This window comes from Euphorbia lathyris, chromosome 3 (assembly GCF_963576675.1).
Source record: "Euphorbia lathyris chromosome 3, ddEupLath1.1, whole genome shotgun sequence".
NCBI lineage: Eukaryota > Viridiplantae > Streptophyta > Magnoliopsida > Malpighiales > Euphorbiaceae > Euphorbia > Euphorbia lathyris.
In genome coordinates, this window is record NC_088912.1 from 90,497,244 (window position 1) to 90,509,971 (window position 12,728).

At 32.5% G+C, this 12,728-nt stretch overlaps 1 protein-coding gene across 1 annotated transcript; it reads right to left on the bottom strand.

Annotated features, from left to right (window-relative positions):
* Positions 1–8,491: 8,491 nt before the first annotated feature.
* LOC136223804 (pectinesterase 3-like) lies at positions 8,492–12,371 on the bottom strand. Its single transcript, XM_066011976.1, has 2 exons — positions 11,283–12,371; positions 8,492–9,318 (listed from the first exon to the last, which is right to left on the bottom strand). Exons 1-2 carry the CDS (start codon positions 12,343–12,345, stop codon positions 8,639–8,641), a joined length of 1,743 nt encoding a protein of 580 aa, XP_065868048.1. The 5' UTR covers positions 12,346–12,371; the 3' UTR covers positions 8,492–8,638.
* Positions 12,372–12,728: the final 357 nt, after the last annotated feature.

The window sequence follows — 12,728 nt, forward strand, 5'->3', positions numbered from 1 at the left end:
ACTTCACAATAATCCTAACAGATTTGTTGCATAAATTGAGACAAAATATGGACCAAATATGCAAGATCAAGTGGGGTTACAGACAAGTAAATACGATCGCCCAACAACCTGTCTATATGACGTCGAGTTGGCAAGAAATTCTCTAGTAACAAGAGGCAAATTGTGATTTTATTCCATAAGGAACTCTATAGTCTTCACTCCTAATAAGCATGATTCATAGATTATATCAAGTACATATGTTCTTTGGCAAAGAAAAATTCCTTCCCAATTACAAGCTGCCTCGAGCCCCAAGAAATATTTCAAAACTCCATAAACTTTCAAATGAAGCACCTGCCAATATAAGCTTTAAGCACAATTAATGCAACCTAGATCATTTCCTGCAATGATAAAGTCATCAACATAAATTAATACGTTGATTTGAGTTCTTCCTCAACATATGACGAACAACGAATAATCTAAGTAGGACTTCACAAAACCATAATTTTTCAATGATTTCGACACCTTCTCAAACCAATAGTGGGAGCTTGTTTCAGACAGTATAAATACTTCTTCAATCTGCAAACCATGTTAGAGTTTGTATTCTTGAATCCTAAAGGAACTTTTATATATATATATATATATATAATTTAAGTCACCATTTTTTCCACTAGAGCAAATGTCTTATTAGCATCAATGCCTTCCACCTGACGATTGCCGTAAATCATAAGTCTTGCTTTGAGTTGATCTACGCTTCCATCAGACTGATACTTAATTTTATACATCCACGGGCTCCCCAGAGATTGCTTTACGAGTGGAAGAGGCTCCACTACAAGAATTCAAGCTTGTTGCGACAATTTAATTTGTCAAAATAAGTTATATTTTTGTCATAAGAAACTTCTTGTTACAAAGTGTGTTGTCACCATCCTAGTCACAATAAGCCCGTCTTAATAAGTTTTTAGTGACAAAATTGTATTACCTCATAATTAGTTTTTAATTATTGTTACAACTATAATTTGTCATTAATCTAGCTATTATGACAAAATTTAAATAACCGTGAAATATGATTTATTGTGACTACATAATGTAGTAAGAAAAATGTTACATACACACCCCCATACGCAAAACACAGGCCCAACCCGCCATGTGTTTTTAATTCTACAAATTTATGAGGTTGTCAGGACTCGAACCCTCGACCGTTTGGTCCAAGCAACTCTAATACCATGTCATGGAACCGTTTGAACTAAAAGCTCAAGATGATTAAGGCTTAATCGTATATCTTATATTAATCTCTGACACATTCTAATCCCCAAATAAATATGAAAATTTGTAAATTGATTTCCGAAATAATAGATTAGTCTAATTTGATAAATATTACTGTCATAATTTGGTTTTGTTTTTTCATTTTTTTACTAATTGTAATTTTGTCATAATAAGTACATTAATTGCGAAAACAGTTATTTTATCGTATGAATGTTTCGTTACATCTTTATATATTTATGACAAAAATGACGTGGCAATTTGTTTTTATCATAATACGTATTAAGTTCTAATTTCTTGTGATAAATATTTCGACAAAATATTTTTTTCTCACGATTTCTTTTGGGTTTTTTACCTTTTCTTACTAATTATTATTTGATCACAATAAATACATTAGTTGTGATAAAAAATTATTTTTACGTATGAATTTTTGTCACAACCTTATGTATTTATGACAAAAATGTGTGACAAGTTTTTTTGTCATAATATCGATTGACTGGTGCTTTATTGTGATAAATATTTGGACGAAACATTATTTTGTCATAATTTTGTTTGGAATTTTCACATTTTTTTACTAATTAGTTTTTTGTCACAATAAGTACATTAATTGTGACAAAATTTATTTTGTCAGACGAATTTTCGTCACAATATTAGATATTTGTTGTAGTGCTCCACTGTCGAAGTCTCATTTTTCTCAAGGGCTCGGGTCTACTCACACATTGCATCTCGCCATACCTAGTATGTCCTTGCTTCTTTAAAATGCTCTGATTAATGTTCCAATGACACAACTGCTAGAAAATTCTTATGTTGCACAGAAAAGCATTCACAATTCACAAAATATGTTATAGGATAGGGAGTACCCAAGGAATATGAAGTAGGGGATGAATTCTTAAATGGACGCATTTTCTGTAAAGCGTGAGTAACAAAGTCACATAAACTGAGTAGAATGAGCTTTGGAACATTTTTCTCGGCCTAACTCTTCGCTAATTTTCCTATCTTGCTCCTCTATTGAAGTCTCTAACCCCTCATTGTGCATATCCTCCAGTGCAGACTGCTGCTACATAAACTGTCCCACAACATCATAAACATCAAGGGGAAGATGTTGTCTTCAACCTCCACCAATTCACACAACACATTCATAGATACCCCCATCTTCACTACATGCCCCATCTACATTGGTTGCCACCATAAGAGTCACCTCACTTCACGATTGGTGAAAAAGGAATTCTTTCTTAAAGAACTTCACATCCCGCGACACAAAGTACTCATGATTTCCAAATCATATAATTTGCAACCCTTCTTCCCAAACAAATAGCCAACAAAAACACATTTATGACTTCTACTTGTAACTTATCTCCTTTATGTTGTTGATTATGATAATAGAAAAGGCATCCAAACACACAAATATCATCATCGAGGGACATTTTTTCATAAGGAAATTTAGTTTTAAGCAAAGGAAAAAAGTTTTCTATTAATCAAGTGGCAAACCACTAACATACATTCTCCTTATTTTTTTATTGATTCCCTAAAACCTTAGTGCTTTAGCCACATTGTGTTGGTGTTTTCTCTCAACTCTCCCTTTTTTTTGAGTGCCAATATAAGACTTCTAAATATAATACCATTGTATTGAAAATAATCATGCAGATACCTAATTACGATCCATTATCACTTCTCACATATTTGATTTCTCTTTCACATTGTTGTTCAATCATAGCAACAAAATTAAGAAACAAATTCAACTTTCATTTTATTGCACAGTAAATAAACTCAAACTTCTCTTGAAAAACCATCAACTATTGTAAAAAAAATAAAATAAGTAGCACCACATGAAGAATGAGCCTTGTAGGCCCCCATAAATCCAAATGAACAAGTTTAAAAATCCTAAGCAACGGGAAAACTAAACCTTGGTCATTCTGCACCGGGATAAACATACAAGCCCTATTATTTTTTTCCTACAAGAACTACTCATAATCAGAATTATTTTCCATATCTTCTCTGACGGATGCCTATTTGTTGATGACATAACTCGATTAATTGATTTATAGAAATCAGTTTACATGTTAATTAAGGAACATAAAGCACGATGTCGAGCTTCAATCCTCTTAGTAACATGACACTTCCCTCTTGATTCACTTTTATTGTGTTTCCATCTAGAAATTCCATTAGACAATGTTTCACAGTTCTCACATTTCTTAAAATAGAGAAATGACTCGTCACATACTTTGATGCTTCTGTATCGATAATTCAATTCAAATGATTGTTCTTACCATACAAACGATCTTTTATTTTGATTATTTTCAAAGCATCAATAAGTTGTTATAATTGCATTGTTGAAACACCTACAAGCCCTGATATTTCGGTTACATCTGCTAGCCCATGCGAGTTCCCTACCTGTTATCCAGTCGAAGAATCATTATCCCCAACTTTATTTGCTCAGAAAAATGGTGTTTAAACCCTTTTGCTATAAGCACTACCTCCATGCCCACCTCCTTTTATGTTCATCCATCGTTACGACTCGATCCATATCCTCCGCGTGGTTGTTCTCTCACCATTCGGGAAATCCGTCCAATTGGAGATAAGAGGATTCTCCGTAGTCTTCTCTATTGCAATGATTGCAAAATTAGAAATTATTATCCATAAAATGAGACTTACCATGCGTATCTGGTTGAATTGTGAATGCCATGATATTATCTTGTTCTTCCTTGGATGCAGACAACTCTCCTCCTCGTAGTCTTTTCGCTTAAATCACTTGTTGATATGCTCTATCGGTAAAGGATTTTGACCAAGAAGATTAGTACGAGTATATACATATGCTCCATTGAGCCCAAGTAAAAAATGATGCAAATGGTCCTCATCCTTTAATTTTTCCACCTGTGTGGCTATGCTACACTTGCAGCTGCCACGCTTACACACCGACACCTTCATATAGGTGGTTAGTTCATCCCATATTTTGGATGAACGACCAAAATAAGCCATTATTATCTCAATTTTTTCTTGTTTGCATTCCACTAAGGATTTTTTCAATTGACATATTCGAGTGTCACTTACCACACAAAACCTATTTTTGATATTCTTCCATAGGAGTTGTGTATCATCATATTCTCCAAGGTTCGATCGTAAAGACTACTCAATGGTATTGGTCATCCAAGACACCAACATCAAATGTTCAACCACCAAATCTTCAAGTTTCTCCTCCACCGTAGGCTTTGGAATCTTTCTTTCCACAAAGCCAAATTTCGTCTTCACCTTCAACGAGGTGTCAAAAGCTCTTGCCCATTCATCTTAGATCTCACCACACAATTGAATCAGGGTAATGATGTTTCCCAGACCATCACTTGAACCAAGATGATATGTTATCTCTACCTTCTTGTCACCATCACCTTTCTTTTCTCCCTTTATGCCAACCGAGATCTCTCGTGGAGGCTAAAGAATTCTTTGAAAAAATATGTATGCCCTATGATCGCTTTGATACAAATATAAGTTCATCACAATTTTATGTTGGCTAATTCACACTAATCAAACATATAAAAACAAAACCATATAGCTAAGCATTCTTATTCCCAAGGCTAAAACTTACTTTTCTAAAATACAAGAGCTCTATTCTTCTATTTAGTCACAATAACAATCCACTTACCTTATATATAAGGACTCTATTAAGGAAAAAATATGTAAATCCCACAAACTCATAAGACTAAATTATAATTTATAATAGATCCCATGGTTCAACTCCGAAAGTTAAGTTAGTTTCTAATAGACTGTTTATGAATTAACCGGACTTAACCTAATTTTATATTAAATTACCCTATTCTTGCTCTATTTAATTCGCACTACATTTACATTAGGCTCAAACATGTTGTGTCAAGCTAAAAGAGCTAGTTCCCAAACCTATATCGGTTCGTCCAAATAATATATTTATGTTAAAAATTAAATTATATTTGTGAAAAGAAAAATATAAAAACCTAAAATTTAGTTTTTTTCTAATAAAAGTTTAATTCGTTAAACAAAACTCCATAGAAATAATTATAAGTAAATAATAAATCTTTAATAAAATAATAAAAAAGAAAATTAAAAAATACAAGGGTGGCCGTAAGGGCTGGGTTTGGACATTGGGGCAAATTCCATGCCTGAAATATTTTGTATGTGGGTCTAGATCAGATCAAGATAAACATCAAATAAGTAATATCCAAATGCAACTCATAAAAGGCAGGTTTGAAGGAATTGGACCAATGGACTTATAAACATGTCTTGTTCCATGTATTCTATAAGTGAAATATGGATACGGTGCAAATATATCTCCAACATTGACATTCAAAAATAGTTTTACATCTAACATTTAAAATAGTATAATTTTACTGCAAACATTGGTAATCAAAAACAACTTTACTTTTAATATTGATAAATTGAGTCAATTCGAGAAATAATTAATCAAACTATGTTTTCTCAGTCATGAATCTTATTATCTTCACTGAATACGTACATTTTTATCATTTATCAGTAACAGATTATAAACATATGTATAGATGTGATTTTTTTTTTTGGTGTTTTGTACGAGTTGAATACAGCAAACTAATATGCAATTGCGGCAGAATATAGGAACAAAATATTTGAGTTTTTTTTAATGATGTTTGAAATTAATTTAACTTATTAATTAAAAATAAAATTATATCATTAGATATTGGAAATAAACTAACACTTGATTATTAATGTTAACGGTATTTTTAACTTTATTCCAATGAAACATGTGTCTAGAGATAGAAAGTTAAGATAGAAGGTCTTATTTTTCCAATCTAATTGGTCCTGGATTTGGATTGTTAATTTGATTAATTAATTGAAGGCCCACCACAAATGAAGGCCCATTTAATTATTTAAATTTAATTAATCTTAATCAATTTAAACAAGTGGGAACTAAAGAAGTCTCAAAATTTTCGTAAACGAAGCAATTGCAAATTATATTCCATATCATCTGAAAATCAATGGCTGTAATTAATATATTATTATGATTATTATTTTTTAATTTATGTAATAATTTTATTTAGATTAATGTTTTAAAACTGAGGATTGAAGTATCTGTAAAGAGAAAGGATTGTGCTCATATTTATTTCGAGAAATGCAAATTGAATTGTGAGATGGAATTGTTTTTACTTTTATGCATGGAATTTGGTCAAATGATCGGATCCCTATTTTATCGAGAACTTAAATCTGAATGATTAAAATAAATTTAGTTATTTATTGTTAGATTAATAATGAAAAATAGGAAAGAAGTGGAAGTTGGCTAATGAAGTACTACCGAAAGAATTACAAGAAGTTACTAATAATGGAGTGATAAGTAGAATAGAAAATTACACATACATTCTTCATATATATTATCTATTTATAACCTGAATCTGATTATCTAATGTCCAAAACTTCGAAAGAAAGAAGCATTTTAATACATATGTGGCAAGCATGCAGAGAACAAATCTTTGCATGCTTGTCAATCAGAAATTATTCGTGACTTTATGTTACAGACAAACTAAATCGTTTGGGACTATAAACCCTAACCTATTTTCTACAGAGAATATATACAAAAAAGATTGGTTGAGATTTAAAGTAACGAATACCTTACAAAATATAAAGTATGCGGGACTTTACAAATGTTTTCGAGAGTCAAACTCTCACAATTTCGATAAGACTACCCTAAATTTAGAATACCTATAAACATTAGTAGTTGGCTTCAATACAATAAATGTATCTTTAACCCATTTTCTTACTTTTAAAATGTGATTTTTTTTATTGTTGAAAATATTGTATTTTATTAAGCGCCAAAGGACCAATATAGTAATTTAAGACCAAACATTCCAATCGAACCCTGTACAGTAATTGTAATTTTTTCTTAACACTCCATTTAACTTCGCCTATGATTTTCTGTACACAAAAAATCATTAGAAAAATAAATTTTACTCCTCCCCAACCAAACTCAATAAAATGATCTGAAAAGTTATGTTCTAGACTAATATATAAGAACAAACACCTGATTTAAAGAGAGAAAGTAACAAAAGGCTTAAAGAGAGTATCTCTAAATATCATACTTTTTGTAAAAGGAGTTGAATCTTTTTTTTTTTGTTAGACAAAGAAGGCAATAAGCCCAGAACAACAACGGGGGAAGCAGAACCCAAGCACAAATTACATCCTTACAACTCTACTACGGACAGAACCCCTTTGATCATCTGAGAGGATTTTCTGGAGGCCTACAGGAGGCGCACCAAACTCATAGTGACCCAAAGAACAAGAACCTGCGAAGTTCGCCAACCAGTCAGCCGCTCTGTTTCCTTCCCTAAACACATGGACAAACCGAATATCCCAATCCCTATCACGAAGAGAGATGCATTTGTAAATAAGCCAGGAGAATGGATGATGAATTGCAACCATGTCCGTCATGAAGTGCAGCACCACTTTGGAGTCAAGCTCAATAACCACCTTTTTAAGGCCCTTCTCCCAGGCTAAGAGTAAACCAAAGTAAAGGCCCCAGAGTTCAGCGACAGTAGAAGTACAGAAGCCAATATTCAGTCCAAACCCACCGCCCCAACAGCCATTCATATCTCTTATGAGTCCCCCTGCAGAGGCCATCCCCGGGTTACCTTTACAAGCCCCGTCAGTATTTAGCTTCCACCAACCCGCAACCGGAGTTTCCCAATGAATCCAAACCAATTTAGGCACCAGCATAGAACTGGCACACAGCATCTCCTGAGCTTTCAAAAATTCATTGCAAAGTTTCAACACATTGTCAATATTAATAACCACAAACGAGTTCCCTTTGAAAAGAAAGTCATTGCGCCCTTTCCATAACCCCCAAACTGCAAATCCAAAAAATATTGACTTGATGATCTACATGCTTGGCTTTTGGAAAACTTGAACTGCGCCTTTGTATACAGGAATACTCCTTGGTCAATATTTTTTAGAGTTGAACCCTTTTATATAGGAATGAAGACTCTTAGTGTAAATAAAAATAAATTGACTTTGTGTTTGTTTAGAAAAGAGAACTGAATATGTCAGCTTTTCTAATCATGTGACACTATCTACGTGTTTAAGGATTCCTATTAAGGGAAGAAATCCTTGAACTGGCCTTACAAGGAAAAATCTTCTGAAAATGTAGGTTGGAACATTCGACAAACGTAAAGAGATGATCCGGATAATATTCACTTATACTATCAAAAGCCCCGTATAAATCGAATCTAGCTTTTTAAAGCTGGAGCATGTGTTTTCCTTTTCCATGTTCCTTTTCCTTGTGTGTTTTATATCAAAAAAAAAAAAAAAAAATCTTCCAATTCAATTAATTAATAATAATAAAAAAAAGACTAACTATATCATAAAAAATACTAATAAACGTAAAATAATAGAAATAAATATATATTTCTTTTTCAAATCACAGATTTGAATTAAACGGTACAGAGGTCGCCGGCAACCAATCTTCCCCCTTAATAAACGACTTGACAGAAAACCTTTCAGCCTCAATAGCAGTAAGAGATGGTTTATAACCAGTCCAATTAACTCTCCGATCAACAGCAGACCCTTCTCCGAAGTTCTCAAACTCGCCGTAATAAATAGTTCTCGGCGGTTCACTGCTGTTCCACCGGCTCCAGCCAGACGGATCAAGAAACGAGTGGATATGAGAATGAATTACAACAGTTGTCGAAAAATCCTTCCATGGCCGTCCAAGGTAAGTCCGGGCAGTAACATTGCCGTCCAGAGGAAAAATTGTGCAATTCTGAATTGAAAATCCGGAAGTTTGATTCGATTCGTTTTTCCCTTGAGCTGTAATTGTGATGGATTGATTTTCCATGGGCTGTCTAGGCATTATACGACAGTTCTGGAGAACCGCCGCGGCATTGCCGAAGATGAAATCGACGGTGCCGATGATGTCACAGTCCCGGTAGAATTGTCGACCCGAGTGAAGGTAGAATGTGTCTTGAAATGCTTCGAATGCACATTTGTAGCAAACGGACTGATCTGAATCTGACCTGAAGGCTACTGCTTGACCGTTTTCAGGACCTGCCGTGTTTATGAACCTTATGTCTCTTCCGATGAAGCCCTTGCCGGAGACACCTGATCATGGTATATCATGGACAGCAACATATTACGTAAGAATTTTAAGGAAAAGGTGTAAAAATCCGAATTTTAATCGGGGTCTAGTATGGATCCACCGAAAAAATGACATGTCGTAAATGATAATATGAACGACACATAGATGACACAGAATACTACATATTCCAGAATAAATTAAGTTCGTTCGTAATTCGACTACATCAATAAAAGTAATTATAGAAATTCTAAAATAGATATACTCTAATAAAACATAAGAGTGCTAAAACTTAACGCATCATGTTAAAATATAATATTTTATTAATTTAATAATTCATATTACTTTTGATAACTTTTATTTAAAAATGCTTCAATAGTAAGCAACTTTAAAAGGAGTCATAATGATCCCATAAATCATTACTTAATATATAATTTATTTAATTATAAATATTGTCAACCAATAGTGAAATGAGAGAAAGAACCATAAAAAAAATGTACACTAATAGTATTCAAGTAAATCACCCTTTTTATATTAAAAAAAGTTTGACAACGGTTGCTAAAATTTGGCAATCTTTTGACAACCTTCCTTGACACCCACCATCACTCTAATAGTAAACACCATTTAAAAGTTATCAAACTCAATATCACATTAGCTAACACTCTTCTATACACCCTCTACTGGAGATGTTGATATAAGGAGGGTTGTAATCCAACCCTCCCTATATCCTTCCTTTCGACCCTTATTCTTTCCCTTGAAGAAAAATGGTTCCCCGTTTAATGGGGAACCATTATTTTAATGCTTTTTATTTTTTATTTAATATATTTTTTTAAAATGAGAAAATTACATATAAAATCAGATTTTAATTTTTATTTACAATTATGTATTTTATTATTATATAATTTTAAATCTTAAAATATCATAACTTTATTTTTGTTTTTGTCAAAGTTTCAGTTAATCAGTTGTAGAAAAAAAAATACAGATTTAAAAATAACTACCAAATTTGACATTTAAATAAATTTGTTTAATAGTTTGAGACACTTGTAAATAATTGGTTAATCTTTACTATTGTGTAATTTACCCTTTTAAAATAGGTTTAGTTGTATTTTATTTTAAAAGTTTATTTATATGTAGTATTATTTGATGGTTGTATATTTTAATTTTAGCTTTAATTTGTATGTGTAATTATTTTATATTTGAATCTATTATATCATAAATAATGCATATTTTACATTTTAATGTATAAGTTTTTTTATTTATATATAATGTTTTTAGAATTATTTTTAGTCTAAATTTATAAAGTTAATAATTAATAATAAAAATATATGTAAAATGTATTATAATATTAATAAATATTGTATGTGAAATAGAATAAAGAAGAGAATATTCTTTTTAGGAAAAAAATTATATTATTGGGTTGGAGAAAAGATAGGGATTGGGGAAGAAAAAATGGAAAATTAATTAAGGATATGGATCGAGATGCTCTTATAAATCCGACCATTGAAAAAGATATATGTTCACTAACGGAATCAAAATAAAATAGAGGTTAAAGGATGAAAATGTGTTAAAAATTACATTTTTTTTGGCGATGAGCATCAACTAAAATATTACAGTTGCAGATTTTGTCATTATAAAATCTAAATAGACTTCTTTTTTGAAACAAAAATCTAAATAGTCATATTACGACACTAATTACAAATTTAGTGACAGATATTTCCATCAATAATTATATATATTTTTGAATAAAAAAGCTCTAGTGATCCGAGAAATTCTACAATATTTCTGAAATAATAAATATGGCGAATTAGTTGATGCAAATTATAGATATTTATTTCTTAATATCAATTCGTAAAATATTATGCATTATTATTTTCATTGGTCAGATGTATTATTGCAAGAGATTAGTAGAAATTCTCCCATATTATATATTGGTTTGATCCGTATAATTTATAAAATTTTTGTGTAATTAAAAAAGAAGTGATTAACTTACCAAAAGTAGCTGTATGGAATGTTTTGATTTTATGTTCCTTGCAATTTTTGCCACCAGAAATCACCGTCTTATCCTTACTGTCTCCATAAAGCATCAAATTCCACATACTCTTTTTTATTTGAACGTATTCTTCGTCATAAACACCTTCTTTAACATAAATAACAAATCTTTTCGTACTATTCCTCGGTATTTTACGAACAGCCTTTCCAATCGTCGCAAAATCCCCGCTTCCATCCTTAGCCACAGTCAAATTCGGCACCGGCTTCACCTCCTCAAGCAGCCTCCGATCACCCAAACTCACCCAACTCGGAAACTCAGTATCAGTCCCCAACAATTTCCTCTCATTAAGGACATCATAACTCGACAAGTAACTCAGAACTCTCGTCGCAATAGCCAAACTGTTACTCGCAAACTCCGACGGAAATTTCATCGCTGTTTTCATTTCGTCAATTCTTTTCAAATGGCTTTCAGTACTCTTCATTTCTCGGAGAGCGTCTAAACATGTTTCCTGATCAGTAAGTATAGCGGTTATCCATGTTCTTAAGTCGTCGATCGAGCTCGAGTTCGATGAAATTGAATCGTTCAGGCGATAGAAGGCGTCATCGAGAACTTCTTCACAGACTTCCAATGCAGATTTGAGATCTTCATCGGAGGAATTACTGGTAGTAGTAATAAGCTTGGAAGTGAATACTTGGAGCTTGGATAGCTCATTAATGGCGGCAATTAAGGAAAGATTGAAGAGAATTTGGGGGTTTGTTGTGTTTGCTTCTGCTTCGAATTGAGAAATGCTGGCGATACAAGAATTTCGGAATCGGGTGGCGTTGCAAATATCTTCGAGTACAGACGACGGCGTTACGGCGGTGGAATTGGGGGTTGAATCAGTATTGTTTCGGGTGTGTGCAAATAAACCAATACAACCGGCGATGACAATTGCTGCAAGAACAATGCCGGAGACTGACATGATGAGCATACGCTTACGTGAACTTCGCCGGAGTGATTGCTCTTGTTCAACTGAGTCATCAACCTTGCCGTAACTCATGACGGAGTTTTCTGGGGAAGCCATTGTTTCTGATCAGTTTGTTATGCTGGTTTTTCTTATTGATTTTATAGTGGCTAAGGTAATTAATTATTACTAATTAACGAAGCACTATAGTTTCTTGATTAGTAATTATTAGTCAATTAAAGGGAATTGCCTTTTTTATAATCTAATTTTGGTAAGTAATTATAACATTTAATTAATGTAAAAATGTAGGTAATTGGTAGGTAATTATAACATTAATAGAATCAAAATATTCATCAAGTAATCAAAATAGTGTTTGAACCTCCTATATAGACAAATGTCTAATTCGGTGTTTTTGGTTGCTACTTTTCATGATCGTGTTTGTTTTTTCAATTAAAAAAGGATGTAGTTCAAGTGTTTGGTTAGTGGTCTCATGTTTGCCTTTT

Coding starts and splice junctions, on each gene's coding strand:
- LOC136223804 (XM_066011976.1), bottom strand. CDS start 12,345: ATGGCTTCCCCAGAAAACTCCGTCATGAGTTACGGCAAGGTTGATGAC. Junction 9,319..11,282: donor ATTCCATACAGCTACTTTTG/GTAAGTTAATCA, acceptor TACCATGATCAG/GTGTCTCCGGCAAGGGCTTC.